The following is a 22,092-nucleotide window of genomic DNA, read 5'->3' as shown; positions in this document are numbered from 1 at the left end:
TTCCTTAGTTGGAACAAACATTTCTGAATTAGGTTTAAAATTTTTGGAAGCTCCCGGTCGTACAAACCAAGACCTTCAATAAATGTTTCACAAAATTTAGTAAGTTTTAAATGAGTTTATTATAAGCAGTCAATTTTTATCACTTAATTTTTAATTTTTTCTTTATCTTCTTTCTAACCAAATCACACACACACACACAAAACGAATCCAGCCGCCTGCCTGCATTTCTGGCACAGTCTGGATTAATTAGAATGCTCCAATGAGTCCCAAGGCAGACTTCACCAGCTGAAAATGCGCTGCCTTGGCTCCCTCTCTCTTGTCAAGTGCAAATCTGACCATCCTGGCACTGGGCAGCGTCCTCTGAAAGTCCTCGGAGCTCCAAGAGCAAGAAGGGGGCACTAAGGCCCCAGGCCCCGCACCCCCTAGAGGCCGTGCACGGAGGAGCACACAGTCGCATCAGTCCTGAGTCTGGGGTGTAACTCTCCTCCCACTTTTAGTCAAACTACTACTCTGCAGAGAGGACTTCAGAAAAATTGAAAATGGCCCAAGGTCCCAGCACATATCGTGCCGAACCTTCACAACTTCAAAATCGCCACTTCCCACCACTCTCCCCTATGGCTCATTTCTAACTGCTCATGTTCTACAAGGGACAACATCAACCCAGAATGCTTCCGCAGACTCAGGTGTGCCCCCGCTGGTGGGAAGAAAGTGCAGGGTGAGAAGGCCGGCCTCCAGGCGTCCTCCCTACTTGAGGCAGAGAGCTCAACCCTCCCAGCCCGCATGGAGACACGCTGAGGTCAATGGCTCACCCATGTAAGCATCTGGGGTTTCCTCTTTGGCGTATTCTTTGTCACTCAGACACTAGGCACTCCAATCCAGCTTTGCTGCTGCTGTTGCTAAGTCGCTTCAGTCGTATCCAACTCTGTGCGACCCCATAGACAGCAGCCTACCAGGCTCCCCATCCCTGGGATTCTCCAGGCAAGAACACTGGGGTGGGTTGCCATTTCCTTCTCCAATGCATGAAACTGAAAAGTGAAAGGGAAGTCGCTCAGTCATGTCCGACTCCTAGCGACCCCATGGACTGCAGCCTACCAGGCCCCTCCGTCCATGGGATTTTCCAGGCAAGAGTACTGGAGAGGGTTGCCATTGCCTTCTCCACTTTACTGGACTGCATATCTCTTTTGTATTTAAAGAAAAAAAAAAAAGCGTCATGAATTGCAAAGAGGTGGACGAGACTGAACAACACCAATTGGCTGACACATATACTGATCTGTATGGAGTGCTTGATAATCTAACCTTGCCTTTATTGACTTCTGAGGCTTAGACTGTGATAGGTGCTCTGAATACTCCATGGCAGGTCACACCATGCTATCTGCTGCTGCTGCTAAGTCGCTTCAGTCGTGCCCGACTCTGTGCAACCCCACAGACGGCAGCCTACTAGGCTCCACTGTCCCTGGGATTGTCCAGGCAAGAATACTGGAGTGGGTTGACACTTCCTTCTCCAATGCATGCATGCATGCTAAGTCGATTCAGTTGTATCCGACTGTGTGCAACCCTATGGACAGCAGCCCACCAGGCTCTTCTGTCCACAGGATTATCTAGGCAAGAATACTGGAGTGGGTTGCCATTTCCTTCTCGAACCATACTGTCTACATGCGTGTATTCACCATATAACCCTACCATATGTGATGAGATAGAATTGTGACCAGGACCAGCCATACTCCAGGGAGTGAAGGTAGGAAGTGTAAGAGACATATTTGTATCTGATGCAAAAATGTGACAAGTAATTAATTACACGGCAGTACGTCATCCCTCAGTGCCCATGAGGTGTTGGTTCCAGGAACCCCCCAGACATCAAAATCCGGGGATGTTCAGGTCCCCTATACAAAATGCTGTACTTTTTGCCTATAACCTGCACTTATTCTCCCATGTATGTTAAAACATATCCAGACCTGAGTTTGAGAAAACTCTGGGAGATAGTGAAGGACAGGGAAGCCTGGTGGGATGCTACTTGGCAACTGAACAAGAACAACAGATTACTTATAACATCTGCTGCTGCTGCTGCTGCTGCTGCGTCACTTCAGTCATGTCTAACTCTGTGCGACCCCACAGACGGCAGCCCACCAGGCTCCCCTGTCCCTGGGATTCTCCAGGCAAGAACACTGGAGTGGGTTGCCATGTCCTTCTCCAATGCATGAAAGTGAAAAGTGAAAGTGAAGTCGCTCAGTTGTGTCCGACTCTTAGTGACCCCATGGACTGCAGCCCACCAGGCTCCTCTGTCCATGGGACTCTCCAGACAAGAGTACTGGTGTGGGGTGCCATTGCCTTCTCCAACTTATAACATCTAACACAATGTAAATACTATGTAAATCATTGTAAATACAATGTAAATCCTATGTAAATAGTTGCTAGGTGATTATACCATATGCAAGTTTTGCTTTTGGGGACTTTATGGAACTTTTTTATTTCTAAATTTTTTCATCCCTAGTTGGTTGAATCTGCAGATGTGGAACCCAGAGGTGTGGAGGGCTAACTGTATATATAAAGTACAATAAAAAGGAAAGAGCAACTCATTCTGCTTTTAGGAATGGTGCTCATACTTCTGGGAAAGGATCACAGGACTATTTTCCTTACCTCAAAAACCCACCCCAAATGTCAGGTTGGCAAAATTCCCACAACACTGCAATATCATTTTATGTTTTCATGTATAATATTGAAACAGCATATAATAGTAAAATTTTCTATGTTGCAGAAAAAAATCAAATGCCTGGCAGAATCAAGTATGACTGCCAAAATTTTGTTGTTTCAGGGGAGATTTAAGGTTGCCTGATGCACAAGGAATTCACAGCCTCTGGTATGTACAATACATATTTTCAAGTATTTGAGACTTGAGTTTTGGATAAAATGAGAATTAAGTCTGAAGTTTATCACTTTATTTCATTAGGAGTTTTCCCTAATTGATTTTTATGTGGCAACTCCTAACTAATTCACAATCTCAGAATAATTTTCATCTCGTACAACATTCGACCACTGGCAAAAAATTACTATTATTTACTATTATTTTCTAATAATCGTGATGTATCTATAGTATGGGCCCAAGGTTCAAGTCTTAAAAGCAATTTAAATTATTTTTAATAGACTTCATTTCTCAGAGCAATTTTAGGTTCAGAGCTGTGTTTATATGTGCTGTGCTCAGTTACTCTGTATGTCCGACTCTTTGCAGCCTGACAGGCTCCTAGGCCCATGGAATCTTCCAGGCAAGAATTGTGGAGCAGGTTGTCATGTCTTGCTCCGGGGGGCTGAACCCACACCTCTTGTGTCTCCTCCATTGGCAGGTGGACTCTTTACCAGGAGCACCACCTGGGAAGCCCAGGTTCAAAGCAAAACTGATCAAAAAGCACATCAAAAAGAGAATTACCATATACCGCCTTCCGCACACAGCCCAGCTTGCCTTACCCTCCACATCCCTCACCAGAGCAGGGCATTTGTTACAACTAATCAACGTACACTGACACATCATTATGATTCAAATTCCAACATTTACATTAGGGTTCACTCTTAGTGTTGCATATTCTATGGGTTTTATAGTCTTCTCAGTTTGATTTCTTTCACTTAGTTATATGCATTTAAGGCTCCTCCATGTCTTTTCATAGCTTGATAGCTCGTAGCCCGCCAGGCTCCTCTATCCATAGGCTTTCCCAGGCAAGAATACTGGAGAGGGTTGCCATTTCCTCCTCCAGGGGTCCTTCCTGATCCAGGGATCAGAACTCAGGTCTCCTCATTGCAGGAAGATTCTCTACCATCTGAGCCATCAGGGAAACCCTTATTTCTTTTTAGCACTAAACAATATTGTCTTGATATTCCATATTTTATCTACTCACTTGTATAAGAACATCTTAGTTGCTCCCAAATTTGGGCAATTGTGAATAAGGCTGCTATAAACATACATATGCAGATAATTGTATGGACCTATGTTTTCAACTCATCTGAGTAAACACCATGGAGCACAATGGCTGGACTTCGGGGTAGTTTACTTGTTTAGTGAGAATCTGTCAAACCGTCTTGCAGAGTGGCCATACCATGCTGCATTCGCACCAGCGAGAACGACCCATTGTCTTTCTCACCAGAAAGACACGCTCAAGTTGCACTTATTTGTTGCATCGACGTTTGCAGCTGCAGCCCAATTCTCCGCCCTTTGGAGCCCTCTCAGGTTTGGTGGGCACCTCAATTCTTCCTTGCCTAATTCATACCCTCTGGAAATGCACAGAAAACTGAGTTTATTTCTTTTATATTTCTTTCTAAAGGCAGAAGGTTTCAAACATTTTTTAACCAGAGATCTTTTCTCTATTCTTTCTCTCCAAAGGAAATACACTGTAGATGCTTCATATATAAAACTGGTAATTATGAGACTCATCTGCTTACTATGGGTTGATGTGATTGGTCCACCTGTCTTTCCCAACCTTTTCCCCACCTAGTTGAAGACTCTAGGTAGGACTCAGAGTTGAAAGGTGGGGAAACATTTGCTATAGGGCAGCACTGCTCAGAGGAGAAGGTGAGGGCACCCACTCCAGTCCTCCTGCCTGGAGAATCCCAGGGACGGGGGAGCCTGGTGGGCTGCAGTCCATGGGGTCACTAGGAGTCGGACACGACTGAGCGACTTCACGTTCACTTTTCACTTTCCTGCATTGGAGAAGGAAACGGCAACCCGCTCCCGTGTTCTTGCCTGGAGAATCCCAGGGACGGGGGAGCCTGGTGGGCTGCCGTCTATGGGGTTGCACAGAGTCGGACACGACTGAAGCGACTCAGCAGCAGCACTACTCAGAGTGCCAGCACTAGGATTCTGAGTCGCCCTTGGCCAACGAATCGGACCTTCTGGCTCTGGAGTAAGCATTGAACAAACGTGCTCACTTGTGTTTGTCAGTTTGCAGGACAAAAGGGGACGCAGACGATCAGATGGTAGGATGACACCACTGACTCGACATACATGAGTCTGAGCAAGCTCCGGGAGTTGGCGATGGACAGGGAGGCCTGGCGTGCTGCGGTCCATGGGGTCACAAAGAGTCGGACACTATTGAGCAACGGAACTGAACTGACCCTGGCCTCATAGAGACACGCGTCAGGAACTAGAGTGCAAAACAGAAAACAATGAGAGGAATGAGCCTTCTGAAAAGGAGATGATTCCACTTCAGAAGGTTAAGGGATCACTCCATGCAGTTGAAAGTTTTCAGCTGAAAACTTAATTTGACCTGCACAACCCCCCTTATTCTGCCTGTTCCTTACCACATGCAACATAACTTTTGCCTCCCCTACAGCACAGGAAAGGTGTCGGGAGAGTTCACTCCTGAGCTGAGGTGATGCAGGAAGAAACACAGGAGGATGCTGGCGAACTGGTGTGCCAGCAAGCGGTGCCAAGGGCATTCCTAGCCAGCAAAACACGAGCTGCTGACAGGGCACCACTGGTCAGTGGGCAAATGAGAAACAGGGCGATGAGAGGTCAGACTACATGAGGGCTGTGTGGAAAGTCAGGGTGAAAAAGTCTGTCACCAGAAACAGTCAGGAGCCTTCAGGCCCTTCTTACACTGCTACTGTACAGCATAAATTTATACCAGCTTCTTGGACTGATTGTGTTGGCTGAAATGATTATACATTTCACTTAAAATATAAGTAGACTATTAGACATCTAGAAGAATTTTCTGAGTATACCTGAACTTTCCATAGTATACCTGTCATGATAGAAAGAGAATATTTTGTTCACTAGAAGTATGATCTACAGAGAGAACCAGTGGAAGGTGCCAATGATTACAAATTTATTAATCATAAAATAATACTCTCAAGAAGACTGGAGGCAATCTTATAATAAAATAAACAAACAAGACTGAACTTCTAAAATCTTCAGATAAATAACCAGTGACCCGATAGTAGAGTCACATACATTAGGAAACACTAAAGTATCTGAATACTTACAAAGGACAATTATTCTACTTATATTATTATTAATGTTCAGGTAATACATGTAAAGGTTTAATTTTCATCTAAAGATTTTGAATTGGTTCATACTGACTTTCAGTTCTACTGTAGCCTTCTCCTTTTCTGTTCATTATATCAGTTTTGGGGAGTTTGATATTGAAACTCAACTAAAAATCTTAATTTATCTACTTAAAAAAATAATTGTAATACATAGTGAAACTATATGCAACTTTGTTCTTTATTTTTCAAGTCTCCTGTAAATGTATTATCATACTTTCAAAATTTATAAAAGAAAAAAGAAAGGGGGGAAAAAAAAGATTTCCTATCAGATATGTTAGGACATCTAATTCCAAACTCTTCATCTCTAAGAACTTTTTTTTTTGTAAACATGTTAACCTGTGTCACACTGTGGGAAATTCCCTCATATATACCTTTCAATTCATTAACTCTCTCTTCGGCATTGATAAATTTCTCTTTTCACCAATCTGCTGAGGATTTTTTTTTTAATTCTAATAGCTAAATTTATATTCTATTCAATAACTACCTTTTTCTATTATGTCTTCTGTTTTGATTTCCAATTTTTTTTAATTTTATGTCTTAATTAACATTAAACATACCGGTTTTGTATTCTGTTTCAAACTGTTCTTTCATTTTCTCAGATTTTCTGGGGAACCAATCTTCTGGCTTACCTTATATGCTCTCCTCCACTCAAAGTAAAGTATTCCTTTATTTGATTTATAATGTGTATCATGAGGACTCCTTCAACAGAGCTGGATTATCTCAGGAGGTGTCAATGCCACGCCCTCTGAGCCCTCTCTGAAATGCCTTTGTCCACATCCTGCTTGGAACCTCAGAAGTCCCAAAGCTTGGGTCTGGTATTTATATTAACTCCTCATTCTGGACAACAAGCGAGTTGCAGAGGTTTAGGCTGGTTTCGTTCCCCCTCATTCCCCATTTGTTTTTTTCAGTCTCCTTGATGCCCAGTACATGGGAAGGAAGAAAAGCCCAACACAACCACCTCAGGCTCAGCAGGACGGTGACTCATGCACTTAAATTCTTGGTTTATCCACTCCTCTAGTCAAAGACAGCTGTGTTTTTTCCACTTTTTCACTTATCCCTGGAAAATTTTGTTTTTGTTTTTTTCTTAAATCTGATTTATGATTTTATAAATATTTACTAAATTTTACTCAGCAATTTTAGCAAGAGGCGTCCACCTTGCTGGTTCCAGACGTCTCTGACCCCGTGAAAGTCAGCCCAGCCCAGGGCTGCTGCTGTCTTCAAACGCTCCACGTGGGAGGGAAATAAACCGCTGCCCTGGAAAGTGACTGTTACTATCCCATGTTTCCTGTCACCTACTCAAAAACAGTCCTGTTACACCTTTGACTATTTAGACTGGAGAGGAAAAACGAAGGGAAACATAGAATATTGTCAAAATAATAGAGACTGTCATTCTTGCCAAAGCAAACTTTTGAAGTAGGCTGCACAATAGAGACAAGGAAAACTTCTTTAAACACAAAAGGATATGATTGACACTGTCGTTTTTTCTTATGACCTGAAAAATAACTAAAATTACCTCTGACAGGTTCTCTTTCTACTTAAAAAAATAATCATAATCATAATCAATCAAAATGCATTGTAAGTAAATAAACAGAAGAAGAGAGAAAGGCACAAGTGAGCGGGACATACAGTGCCTATACTGTGAGCCCGGCACAAGGCGTCCCGCGAGCCCATTGCCCCCAGAACCTCCAAACAACCAAAGAGGACGATTGCTACGGGCCAACACCTTTCTCATCCCTTAGGTTAATTCTTAATTGGAGAGCTCTGATTTGCTGTTCTTGTTAAATGCGTCACCTCAAATCTTAGAGTGACAAGGGACTCTCTGTCTAGTCATGCCTCCTTCCAGGATTTAGAACGTGTTGTGATCTATGTATTCACACACACAGTGAGGCCGCGCTCTGCGGAGACTTCAGCACGCAGAACCCTGCCCGAGCCGCGGAGAGAGGCATCAGTTACCTGGCCTGCGGGCTGATGAGGCACCGCTCTCCTCGCCGTCCTGCAGTATAACAGCCAGGCCCACCGAGTCGGCGGGGAGCACCGAGCTGCTGAGGTCCACGCGAGTCAGGCTCTGGGGCTCCCTGTCAGAGCGCCCCCATGTGGGCCGTGGGCTGTGCCCTTCTGGGCCTTTTCTCCGCGGTCTCAGCACAATGTGAACGATGCTCTGCTGATCCAGGTCACAGCTCTGAGTGAGGGAGACAAAATCACAAGAATGAGCAGGAATTGAAGCACAGGTGGAGCTGAACTTGTCTTCAGTTCTACAAAGCGGTATGTTTCAAAACTGACTGACCAGAAAGGACATGCCCTTATCATTATCAAATTTATTACTAGCACCCCTTTCTGATTTTTTTATCCCCCTTTCTGTTTTAAAAAGTACCGAGTTTGTTATTACCAATTACAGGGCAATTTTCTCTAGAATTTACAATACACTTATTTCCAGTAGACCCCACAAATACTCTGGAATCACTAGCAATCACACCACTAGGCCAATGAAGTAAGAGGAGAGGTTACCAGCACTATTCTGATCTTTCACTATTTCATCCTATCTCACAATTAAAACCAGTGAACATCTACAAAAATGTCCTGCAACTTATATTGATTTGTATGAACCACAGCGAGCATCATTCCACTGGTGGAAAACTGAAAGCATCCCCTCTGAGACCAGGAACAAAACAAGCATGCACACTCTTGCCACTTTATTCAACACAGTTTTGTGCGTCCTAGACATGGCGATCAGAAAAGAAAACAAAAAAAGAGAATCCAAACTGGAAAAGAAGTAAAACTGTTGGTGTTTGCATGACATGATGCTACACATAGAAAATCCTAAAGATGCTACCAGAAAACCACGAGAGCTCCTCAATGAATCTGGGAAAGATTCAGGGGGAAAAAATAATAATAATAATAATAACTCATGGGAATCTCTCACAATCTGATATACTAACAACAAAAGATGAGAAAGAGAGACCAATTCTATTTAATATCACAACAAAAAGAATAAAATGCATAGGAGTTAGGAATAAACCTACCTAAGAAGACAAAAACCTGTACTCAGAAAACTGTAAGATACTGATAGAAGCAATCAAATACAATAGAAACAGATGGAGAGATACAGCATGCTCTTGGATTGGAAGAATCAATATCATGAAAATGAGTACACTACCCAAAGCGCCCTTACAGATTCAATACAATGCCTATCAAATTACCAACGGCATTTTTCACAGAAGTAGAACAAACAATTGTATGTTGTGTATGGAAACACAGTAGACCCCAAATAGCCCAAGCAACCTCGGGAAAGAAAAAGGAAGATGGAGGAACTGGGCTCCCTGACTTCAGACTATACTACAAAGCTACAGTAATCAAGGCTTTAAAATTCAGTAGAATTAAATCTGGACATCAGCTAATTTGCTAAGACAGAAGCTAGACCAACGAGTCAAGTCTCAGTTTTAGAATATCTACCAGGTAGAAACAGTTGCTCATGTGTCTGTCACTTCTCCCACAGAGCAAGGACCCTGCTCTCTCAAACCGCCCCCACTACTGCCATTCTCCCTCATCTTTGGAAATTTACAGAACACCCACACAGAATACAACAAGACTGGTAACAGCGACGACACCTCTACCCACCCTCAAGTGCTGCGTTGTCACTATCGTACTTTCACAGGGGCTCCCCTGGCGGCTCAGACGGTAAAGCGTCTGCCTGCAATGCAGGAGACCCGGGTTCGATCCCTGGGTTGGGAAGATCCCCTGGAGAAGGAAATGGCAGCCCACCCCAGTATTCTTGCCTGGAAAATCCCACGGACCGCGGAGCCTGGTAGGTTACCGTCCGCGGGGTCGCAAAGAGTCGGACACGACTGAGCGACTTCTTTCACTTTCACTGTACTGTATTTTCTATGTCGAAGACAAAAATGGCAATTATTTAGGAAGGCATTTTTTTTTTTTAATGTAATGGTTAACAAATGTTTTGTATGGCTATGGCGAACAATGAGATACTGTGGTTAAAGACAGCATGAGCTTAGGGCATTCAGTGGGAGTCAGAAGAACCAAAAATCATTCCCACTGATTTCTCCCTCTTGTGTTCTCGGTCACCTCCATAGTGATGAATGAACACAAACGCCAATTTATATTAATGGGATGAGAGTAAAAACTGTTCCTTCAACTTGATCTTTCGTTTAAAAAAATAAAGACTTTGAAAAGACAGGCACTTTGTGATTTATGCTTTGAATTTATTTCACATTTCTTACGGCTACTTTTTATTATCATCAAAGATATGATGCTGCACAGCGATATTGAAAGGCCCCCCTCTCTGGTTGCCAAAGGCTGAGGAATACAATTACTGGGAAAGGTCAATTAGCCGCACACTAATTAGCCGGTGTGGGTCTCAGCCCTGTCACCCTGGATGTGCCTCCCACCGCAGGCCCGGGACCGTTTCACTGCTCATTAGGACCTGCACAGAGGGAGCTCTGCAGGGAGGGGAGGGGCCAAACAGAGCCAACCGACTGCTCCCCTTGGCTGCGCAGCAAGGGGTTTACTGTGAGAACAGGTCGGTGCTGTTTGCACAGCTGAGTCCTTTCGGGTCTTCCACTCGTCCAAGATCACACTTTCCTAAATACAAAGGACAACAAGCTAGACAATTATTTGCCTAAAACTAAGTTAAAATTGTTTTATATTGAAAACTTTACAAGAAATGTCTCCCAAGTGTCCTTTCAAAAAACTAAGATCATGGCATCTGGTCCCATCACTTCATGGCAAATAGATGGGGAAACAATAGAAATAGAGACAGACTTTATTTTCTTGGGCTCCAAAATCCATGTGGACAGTGACTGCAGCCATGAAATTAAAAGACACTTGCTGCTTGGAGGAAAGCTATGACAAACCTAGACAGTGTATTAAAAAGCAGAGACATTAGTTTGCCAAGAAAGGTCTGTTTAGTCAAAGCTATGGTTTTTCCGGTAGTCATGTACAGATGTGAGAGTTGGGTCACAAAAAAGGCTGAGCATGGAAAAATTGATGCTTTCAAACTGTGGTGTTGGAGAAGACTCTTCAGAGTCCCTTGAGATCAAACCAGTCAATACTAAAGGAAATCAGTCATGAATATTCGTTGGAAGGACTGATGCTGAAGCTGAAACTCCAATACTTTGACCACCTGATGCAAAGAACTGATTCACTGGAAAAGACCCTGATGCTGGGAAAGATTGAAGGCAGGAGGAGAAGGGGATGGCAGAAGACGAGATGGTTGCATCCACATCACTGACTCAATGGACGTGAGTTTGAGCAAACTCCAGGACGTGGTGAAGAACAGGGAAACGTGGTGGACTGCACGCCATGGGGTCATAAAGAGTCGGATACAACTGAGCGACTGAACAACAACAGTCCCTGCCCACACGTCCACTCTCTACGGTTGTATCTCCACTGCTGCTCTGCCACATGTATGTGTGTAGGTGTGTGTGTTAGTTGCTCAGTCATATCTGATTCTTTGCAACCCTGTGGATTGTAGCTCACCAGGTTCCACTGTCCATGAAATTCTCCAGGCAAAAATGCTGGAGTGGGTTGCCCTTTCCTTCTCCAGGGAATCGTCCTGACTCAGGGATTGAACCCACATCTCCTGCATTGCAGGCAGATGCTTTCCAATCTGAGCTACTAAGGAAGCTCTAACCGTAGGTATACATATGGCTGATTCATGTTGATATATGTCAGAAACCAACACAATATTGTCAAGCAATTATCCTCCAATTAAAAATATATAAAAGTTTAAAATAAATGAATGAATGAAAGAAGGGGATGGCCTCCGGATGACGGCCACTCCTCTGCCCTTCCCTTTTCTTGTCTTGCTCTTCCCCTTTCTCCTGCCCCCCTTCCCTTGTACCCATTCCTCCTCTGCTGTCATTCTAACCCGTGCTTTCTCACAGCGTGGAACTCAAGCAGGCCTGGCACTGCTCATTCACAACCAAAGAGACGGGGGTGTGCCCCTTGCTGGGTTTCAGCCCAGTGTCAAATAAGAGCAGCCCACTGTACAACTAGGAACCAACCGAAACAACACACCCGTTGCTTGGAGGTTGTAAGAAGTCCGTAGTCAGCTGGAATGGAACCAGTGTATTTTATCTCATGGCTTTTAAAAAGCCTATTAGACAACAAAAGAAAATGCGTACCTGGAATCAGTGGAAAGCCAGAGTGGTCGTGTTTTCAACTACTGACTACTTGAAATCCCCCCCCACCAAAAAAAAAGTCTTGAAAAACAGAATAATCTCTCGCAGGCGAAGTAGCAACAGGTGTTTCCTTACAGAGTCACACACCTACCGCAGAGCTGTAAGAAATGAGCTTGAGGGGAGAAACATGATCAGGGGCCGCTAATTTGTGAATACTAAAAGCTTCTCCCTGTGTCAAGGAGACACCCTATTGCCATGTAATACAATGTAGCCAAGAGCTCCTCACCTGGGCTCATTCAGTAAACTGGGCCTTTCAGGCTTGGGCACAGGCCTGAACTTGAGTGACTTCACAGACAGAAGGAAATATTTAGTCAGCCTCTTCAACAGCAAGGAAGGAACGAGAGCTGACAGGCATTCATATTTATTTTTTTAAACAATGGGCACAGAGAGAAACAGTTTCACACCTTGCTATAAATTCCTTAAGTTTCCAGCCTCAGGTTTAAAATTTGAGATATAAATACAACACATTGTTACTTATGTCAGCTCCTATTTCATAATCTGGATATCTTATGTCACGTGCAACAATTCTTTCACCGAGAATAAATAAAACATGAAACTGCTATCCTCTTGCACACCTGTATACAAAGCAGATGCCTCCTTGAGTTGCTCTCCAGACACTGGCTGGTACGAAGGCATGTGAGTCAGTTCTAATGAGACGCATGAAGCTAGAACCTATTATACGCAGAGAAGTAAGTCAAAAAGAGGAAAATGAATATTGTATATTAATACATACCTATGAAATCTAGAAAGATGGTGCTGATGAACCTATGTGCAGGGTAGCAATGGAGGCACAAACAGAGTGAACAGGTGGGAGGAGATGGGAGATGGGAGGCAGGTTCAGGAGGGAGGGAACACGTGTATGTAGGACGATTCATGTTGATGTATGGCAGAACCAACAGAATATTGTAAAGCAATTATAGTCCAATTAAAAATAAATTTTTTAAAAAGGCATTGAGAGCTTGAGTGAATTGGGACAAATGCCTAGACTCTGTCATTTGACTGTAAGAAAGGATAAATGGTATTCATTCTTTCTGTTTTAGTTGGTCCTAACTGACTCCTTAGTGAGAGACTTTATTTTCTTGGGCTTCAAAATCAATGCAGATGGTGAATGCAGGCATGAAATTAAAAGACACTTGCTCCTTGTAAGAAAAACTATGACAAACCTAGACAGCGTATTAAAAAGCAGAGACACTATATTGCTGACAAAAGTCAGTTTAGTCAAAGCTATGGTTTTCCAGTAGTCATTATGGATGTGAGAGTTGGACCATAAAGAAAGCTGAGCACTGAAGAATTGATGCTTTTGAACTGTGGTGTTGGAGAAGACCCTTGAGAATCCCTTGGACTGCAAGGAGATCCAACCAGTCACTCCTAAAGGTAATCAACACTGAATATTCACTGGAAGGATGGATGCTGAAGCTGAAACTCCAATAATATAGCCACATGATGCAAAGAACTAATTCATTGGAAAAGACCCTGATGCTGGGAAAGATTGAAGGTGGGAAGAGAAGGGGACAACAGAGGATGAGATGGTTGGATGGCATCACCGACTCAATGGACATGAGTTTGAGTCAACTCCGGGAGCTGGTGATGGACAGGGAAGCCTGGTGTGCTGCAGTCCATGGGGTCACAAGAAGTCAGACATGACTGAGTGACTGAACTGAACTGAACCTCTCTTTCATTTTTCTTCCAACTAAAGGAAGTATAGTGGATTGAATAATATCTATTTAAAATGCATGCCCATCAAGAACTTTAAAATTTGAACTTACTTAAAAGGAGGGGGTTTGTAGATGTAATTGCATAAGGATCTCAAGAGGAAATCATCCTGCATTTAGGGCCCACCCGACAAAAGTCAATCTAGTCAAAGCTGTGGTTTTTCCAGCAGTCGTGTATGGATGAGAGAGTTGGATCATAAAGAAGGCTGAGCACCAAAAAATTGATGCTTTGGGACTGTGGTTTTGGAGAAGGCTCTTGAGAGTCCCTTGGACAGCAAGGTGATCAAACAAGTCAATTCTATAGGAAATCAATCCTGAATATTCATCAGAAGGACTGATGCTGAAATTGAAGCTCCAGTATTTTGGTCATTTGATGCGAACTGCCATCTCACTGGAAAAGTCCCTGATGCCAGGAAAGATTTAGGGCAGAAGGAGAAGAGGGTGTCAGAGGATGAGATGGTTGGCTGGCATCACTGACTCAGTGGAGATGAATTTGATCAAACTCCAGGAGACAGTGAAGGACAGGGAAGGCTGGCGTGCTGGCAGTCCATGAGGTGGCAAAGAGTCAGGCACAACTGAGCAAATAACAACAACAATTCGTTCGATGTTTAGTTAGAGGAGATTTAAGATCTTTAAGAGGGAGTGGTGAGGAGCACTGTTGGTAGCAGCCCCATCACAAGCCTTCTCATCTTTGCTTCACTTTGATTAGGTAAGAAGTACCATGGTCTTTCCAGGATCATTGAGTTTATACCTCTTATCCCAGGGTGACTAATAATAGCTCTGCTTGAACGTTCCAAGTTTCCTAGTCTGAAGGATAAATCATATGCTCATCCTACTCATGGTTGCCTATTTATGAAACACAGTAGATGCTCAAAAGTAAATTTTGTACTGCTTAATAAAATAATGACAACAGCAAGCATGTCTACCATTTTGTGAATTATCTAAATGCCAGGCATTGCGCTTAGCATGTTCTCATTGTACTCTGTACAATGCCATGGTGAGATGGGAACCATTAATAAGCTCATTTTAGAGATGAGATAATTGAAGGACAAAGGCATGAAGTTGTTGCCAAAGGTTATACATAAGTACTAAGTGGCTGAGCTAGAATAATCACTAAAATTCATTTTGGCGTAGTACTCACTGCTTACAAATCCCTGTTATCAACACATTTAACCTCACCTGACACTTTCACCAACTCCGACTCAAGTATCATGTTCAGTATTTTCACAAAGCCACTTACACTTCAGGAAGCCAGGATTACACAGACATTTCTAAGCAGGTGCATAAAAACCATCTGAGGTACCAAGGAGAAGAACAGCTTTTCCTAGTGCATCTTGGACCTGCAGGTTCAGAATCTGGGGAGTGGGGTGGGCGGGGCGGGGGCGCGGGGGAGCAGCAAGCTGCTGCACTTTGAGCCATCCTCCCCGGACTCTCTATGTACAGTCAGGTCGGGAATCTCTGCCGAAGGCCAGAGCCGGACTTCAGCCTCTCGGTCCCAACTTTGCTTCCGCACTTGAAACTTTCCATTCTGGGTGTACAGGCATCCTGTACTGAAGACCTGCACCTTCCTTCACCTCTGTTCCAGGTGGCCACCTGGTGTCTCAGAGATTCAGGAGGCAAGACAAGGATGCTTCAACCTAGCCCAAGACAGACTCTAGAACAATGCAAAACAATTTGTAGGACACTCAGGCTTTCCGATGAAAATGTATTTTTAAAAGTATGCACAAGAAGAAAACAGCAAATGGATAAATATCCACAGATAAGAGGCCAATTATATATGTGGACACTACATTTGTATACGTACATATTTATGTATACACACATGTGTGAATAAATTTGCATGTGCATATGTATGCACATCAGGAGCTTCCCTGATAGCTGAGTTGGTAAAGAATCCACCTGCAATGCAGGAGACCCCAGTTCAATTTCTGGATCAGGAAGATCCGCTGGAGAAGGGATAGGCTGCCCACTCCCGTATTCTTGGGCTTCCCTTGAGGCTCAGCTAGGAAAGAATCTGCCTGCAATGCGGGAGACCTGGGTTCTGTCCCTGGGTTGGGACGATCCCCTGGAGAAGGCCACCCACTCCAGTGTTCTGGCCTGGAGAGTTCCACGGACTGTATAGTCCATGGGGTCACAGAGTGGCAGACATGACTGAGTGACTTGCACTTCACTTCACTTCATGTACGTACATGTACACACACAAACTGACATGTTTGCTTTTAAACTGGAAAATATTATGGAGGATTTGCTGGTTCTTAATCATTTGCTAAAAGTTCAAAGGCTACAAATGGAATATAAAAATCACAGAAGGGATTAAAGAGGGCAATACGTATAATTCTATAACTAAAAAAAGTGTGAAATGTAATATTCATTCAACAAATATTTTGTGATCATGCTATTTAGCAGGTTGTGCACTATTCTTTATAAAGTAGTGACTAAAACAGTTATTAAAACAAACTAACAATTTCCCTCCCATATCAATGTGCTATTTTTGTTTCCTGGAAACTAGATACATGATTCTAAGATTTCATATAGAAAAATAAATGTGCCAGAATATCTGGAAGCATTCTGTAAAGTGGAGCAACAATAGGTATTAACTGGCCTAATTTCGATACTGCTGTGTCTCAGGGAATGGGAAGGCCCAAGAAAAGGGAGAGACATGGGGGAACACCAGTTTATGGAGCTGTCAGAATACACACATTTATCAAGCATTTGCCATCTTACACAGGTGTGGTTAGTAGCACCTCAAAAAAAAAATCACAGGAGTAGCATCAAAGATCACTTATCATAGTTGACCCTAAAAAATACAATAATAATGACAAAAGCTGAAATATTAAGAGGATTATCAGACTGAAGCGGAAGCCCAGTGTGAGCAAACGCTGCTAGAACAACAGTCCTGAGGGCCGTGCTTGAGGCAGCGCCGCCACAGAGCTTCCACGTGTGAAACTCACAGTGTCTGTGACGTGCAACAAAGCACAGCACAGTACAATCAGGGATGCTTGGAGCTGTATAAAAGACTTATGAATTTTAAATTCAAGCTTCGAAAACTTGAAGTTGTCAAAGAAGTCTTGCTTCTATCCTTGTTTGCTCTAGCCTATCTGTTTTATATCCCAGAAGCAACTTTTTTTTTTCTTTAGCTATTTTTTTTTTTTTTCAGATTTCTGGTTTATTCTTCCATTGTATAACTTTAAAGATAAAAACATAATCTGAAATATATATGTGTGCTCATGTTTTAAGTCTCTTTCTTAGATAAACAGTAGCATATTTTATACAATATCAGCAAATTATTTTTTCAGCTAATAATTCACCCTAGATCAACATGAATCAGGTATACATGTTGATGTTTGGCAGAAACCAACAAAATTCTGTAAAGCAATTATCCTTCAATTAAAAAATAAATAAAATAAAAAAATAATAAGTCACCCTAGAATCCATTCTGTAGCTGTATATTCAGATTTTCATTATTCTTTTTCATCTCATGTGTGGATTAATCATAGTTTGTTCAATCAATACCCTACTTTTCCCACATTTTTTAAATTAAAAAAATTAAAAACAGCACATCTGTGACTAGCTCTGTGTGTACATCTTTAAATAGGTTTCTTCCAGCACATCGGTACCAGTGCTGCCTCACAGAAGGGGCCTGGGAAAATCAACACTTTCACAGCAATGAGTCCACCTAACACCCAAACCTTGGTTTCTAAATATCTGTTCTCATTAGAATGAACTTGCTGAGAAATAGACGTTCTCAGCAAGTTCAAGACAGAAAGAACAGTGAGTAGCCAGAATAATGTGCATGTTCTGTGTGTTAGCACCTCATCAAAATCAACTCCCTCCCCTTCCCAGGGAGCTAGCTGACTACATCCCCCACCTTGCTTTGTATTCGTGGTTGTCCTCAGCAGTCATTTCTGCCAGAGGAGTGTAAGTCCATGTGATGAGTGCCGCTTCCAGGGCAAAGCAGACGGATTGAGGTTGTAGTGAGACATAGAGAAAGAGACAGATACACAATAAAATATCTGATCAGTGGGTGGGTGGGTAGGTAAAATACAAATATACGGAAAAACTTGAGCAGGACATTCATGACCAAAGACGGTACAAGTGGGGCTTGGCAGCATGCCCACACTACATCATCAGGCTTTGGGAGTGAAAATTAGCCTTCTACTCTGCACAGCTAAAGATTAAAAATGACATCATACGTTAAAGTTAAAATTAGTACGTTGAAAAGGAAATTTCTTTTTTGTCTTATTTTTTAATTAATTTATTTTAATTACTAATTACTTTATAATATTCTGGTGGTTTTTGCCATACGTTGACGTGAATCAGCTGTAAATTTGCAGAATGCTTCAGCAATAGATTTTTATCATATTTATTTGCTGACTAATTGCTGAATCCATTGTCTTTTAAGTATTTTGTATGTTCTTTTTAGTATTTTTATTGTTTTTAGTTATCTTTGTAACTATCAGCCTCAATCTTCATGTTTCCAATGTTAGAAATCAATTATTCTCCCTCTCCGCTTATCACCTCCCTATTCCTTATACGTGTTTTTAATCTTCATATTGCCTAAAAATTAGCTAACATTTTGAACTTACTTTCAGAAAATCTCAGGCCCATCAACATTATACATACAGTGTGGCACCAATGACATGTATCATTTAAAATTATCATCACTAATAAGCAAATACTGTAGTTTCAAACCTTAAAGTATCATACTTTTTAATAAGTATGATAGTGTGATTTGAATGCCTGCTATCACAATATCCCAATCTTTGAGAAAGACGATGGCAGGGCATTAATTAGTACACCCAGTTCTTAGGCATCAGCAGAATCTTTATCTGCATGTTTCTTTTAACGTCTGGCCAAGTAGCTGGGCTTTAAACTGATCAGGTATATTACCCGTAACTTTGTAACAACTCAGTGAAATAAGCATTAGAGATGGGAAAACCAAAGCTCAAAGAGTTGCAAAATTTACCCAAATAAAAATAACTGAATTTGAAACCAACTTTATCTTATTCTAAAGCCACTACTTTTGACTATTCTTTCTCTTACCAAAGGAGGAGTGATTAACTATGATTAATGGATCCAAACCTTGCTTCATTCTATAATCAGAACAGTTAAAAGGCAGAATTTGGATGCATTTCAGATGAATTCTCAAATTGTTCTAGATCATCTCAGAAGGTTGCTTAATCTAATGGTCCAGATTTTTGAAACTCTGAGAAATGATGACAATATGTATGAGACGCAAACAAGGGATTTTGGCCTTGGAGATGAGCTAAAGAAACTGAGAAACCCACAAACTTCTAGAAGATAAAATTCCAATGTACCTTTATAGTAAAGGTAATATGTCTCCCGAGTTAAAAATCACTGAACATAAGGAAGATATTTTTGACAAGAATGTATTTTTTTATAATGGAATACAGTCATGAAAATGATTATAAAATGCTGTGTTTTTTTCCTAAGTCATACTTTAGGTGACAAGTCAAAGTGTTAGACACAGTCCTGTCTGACTCTTTGTGACCCCATGGACCATCGTCTGCCAGGCTCCTTGTCCATGGAAATCTCCAGGCAAGAATATTGGACTGGGTAGCCATTCCCTTCTCCAGAGGATCTTCAAGATCCAGGGATCAAACCCAAGTTTCCTGCATGGAAGGTAGATTCTTTACATCTAAGCTACCAGTGTTATCGGTTTAGAAAAATTTAGAAATGCAAGTACTACATACTCAAGCAGACTTGAAGATAATAAAAGGTTTGATTTAAGGATTATTTTTCTAAAATTCCCATTATAAGCATCATTCTTTTCTGTTTCATATGGTTTATTCCAAGAAACCTCTACTCAACTGAAAAGCATTAACTGGGAAGGATAAATTAATAGCAAATTACTACATATTTGGTTATCATAAACAGAAATTAGTGCTCATGAAAAGGAAAAAGAAATGGTTGATGCATAATATGTAGCTGAGATGGGGAAACTTATGCTGATCACTTCAGAGGGAAGCGACCTCAGAGAAGCCAGAGTCCCAATAGCAGGTGGAATCTAGCAGCTTAGGCTGAGCCCAGCATGCCATGACTCAAAATTATCCCACCACACTACCCAGGTTAAATATGTCAGCTTTTGTCAGAGTTCTGAACTGTGCTCAGGTCTCCTTTCCTTCTCTGCCTGGGGGTGGGCTCCACTCCAAACCAGGTAACACAGAACTACTGTGCTAGCCACATCCTACCCTCATCCTACTGGTAAATTAAGCCAACAGGGAAAAGTCTACTACTAAAAAGAAGATAAAATAAGAATACTAAAAATGGTAATTATTAAAGCCACCTTATGCGAAGAGTTGACTCATTGGAAAAGACTCTGATGCTGGGAGGGATTTGGGGCAGGAGGAGAAGGGGACGACAGAGGATGAGATGACTGGATGGCATCACTGACTCAATGGACGTGAGTCTGAGTGAACTCCGGGAGTTGGTGGACACGGAGGTCTGGCGTGATGCAATTCATGGGGTTGCAAAGAGTCAGACACGACTGAGCAACGACTGGACTGAACTGAACTGAATCAAAGGACTCAACTGAGTCATGCCAGACTTGTGGGACCCATGAGCAAACCATATCCTTACACCATGATACTGTTTACATACACCTGACGTGTTTATCATCCCTGGGATCCTTGCCATTGCCTGTACCTGTACACTTCGGCTATGCTATCAGCCACTTCGGAGGACAGCAGAAGCCCACCGAGGATAAAGAAACAATGCTTTGTTGCTGTTGTTTTTAACTTTCAGTACAGGCTCTTGAAGCTCATTTCCACAGCACTGTTGTAAAATCCAATATTTTTTTTTCACTTTCAAGGCCATGTTAGATGGAGGGATAAAGGGGTTTGCTGCCCACCAAAGTGAGTGAAGTGAAGTCGCTCAGTCATGTCTGACTCTTTGCGACCCCATAGACTGCAACCTGCCAGGCTCCTCCAACCACGGGATTTTCCAGGCAAGAGTACTGGAGTGGGTTTCCATTCCCTCCTCCAGGGGATCTTCCTGACCCAGGGATCGAACCCTGGCCTCCCGCACTGCAGGCAGACTCTTTACCGTGAGCCACCAGCGAAGCCCCCAAGGTTTATCTCAAATGAAGATGTAGGATATAGCAAACGGAAGTTCCTGAGCAGGAACCCAGGGCTGCTAGAGCAGCTATAACAAAGCAGCACAAACTGGGTATTTTCATGACCAGCTATGTGTCATCTCAGGACTCTGTAGGTCAAATCCAAAATCAACATGCAGGCAGGGGTGGTTCCTACTGAAGGCTAGGACGGAAATCTTGTTCCCTGCCTCTCTCCTTGGCTTGCAGATGGCTTTCTCCTCGCTCTGTTTTCCCATCACTTCCTTCTGCGTCTGCTGCTGTGCTCAGTAGCCCCCATTTTATAACAGGTCATACTGAGTCAGGGCTCAACCTCATGACCCTTTTTAACACGATTGCCTCTGTAAAGACCCTGTCACTAAACAAGGCCACCTGCTCATGGACTGGTGGTCACAATTTCAACAGATCTTCTTTGGGGCCCTCAATTCAGTCCAAAACACCTCACCTGAAACATGTGTCTTTCAGAGGAAGAACCTAAGACTCTTTTACTTTGTCCTCAAATTCACTTTCTCTTACTAAGTACATAAGAATCGTGTGCGGTAAGAAGTTGCCTTACGTCTAAACAAGCCTGGATCAGATCAAATAAAGTTGCTTGCTTGCTTGAACACAGCATATCATATTACTAAATAGGGCTTCACTGAATAGGACTATTAAACAGATGGGCCCATCAGTTTTTCCAATGTTGACTGGCTTCTTATTGAGTTAATCATTTTGTGGAAATAAATCCAACAAAAACTATCAGATTTTTCTCCTCGTGAATATAACTTAAATCCTTGATTTAAAACATTATACCATATTCCTATTTTAAGTTTGATTTTTCAAATAATACTTTTATATCCTACCATGTTCGGCTCAACACATGCCTAAAGCCTCATATTTATTTTTCAATTGAGTCACTAACATTATGACAATATTAATGCCATAGGTTTTCCAATCAAAGGAGATCTCATATTTTCAAAACGAAAAACTCAATACTTAAAACAAAAAGTATTATACTTAAAGGATTAAAAGCAATGTCCTCCTTGCAAATTGCCTCAATTTTTTTTTC

The 22,092-nt window shown here is 42.3% G+C and overlaps 1 protein-coding gene across 8 annotated transcripts in view; it reads right to left on the bottom strand.

The window, feature by feature from the left end:
* Nucleotides 1–22,092, bottom strand: part of PRKN (parkin RBR E3 ubiquitin protein ligase) — a 1,206,600-nt gene that overhangs the window by 830,595 nt on the left and 353,913 nt on the right. For all 8 annotated transcript variants that reach the window (XM_044924574.2, XM_044924575.2, XM_044924576.2 and 5 more), the window contains one exon: nucleotides 7,981–8,206. In XM_044924574.2, the coding sequence (XP_044780509.2) occupies nucleotides 7,981–8,206 (226 nt within the window). The remainder of the gene's footprint in view (nucleotides 1–7,980; nucleotides 8,207–22,092) is intronic.

Source organism: Bubalus bubalis, chromosome 10 (assembly GCF_019923935.1).
Source record: "Bubalus bubalis isolate 160015118507 breed Murrah chromosome 10, NDDB_SH_1, whole genome shotgun sequence".
Taxonomy (NCBI): domain Eukaryota; kingdom Metazoa; phylum Chordata; class Mammalia; order Artiodactyla; family Bovidae; genus Bubalus; species Bubalus bubalis.
The sequence above is the reverse complement of the archived record's forward strand: the minus strand, read 5'-3'. Positions and strand labels throughout refer to the sequence as shown.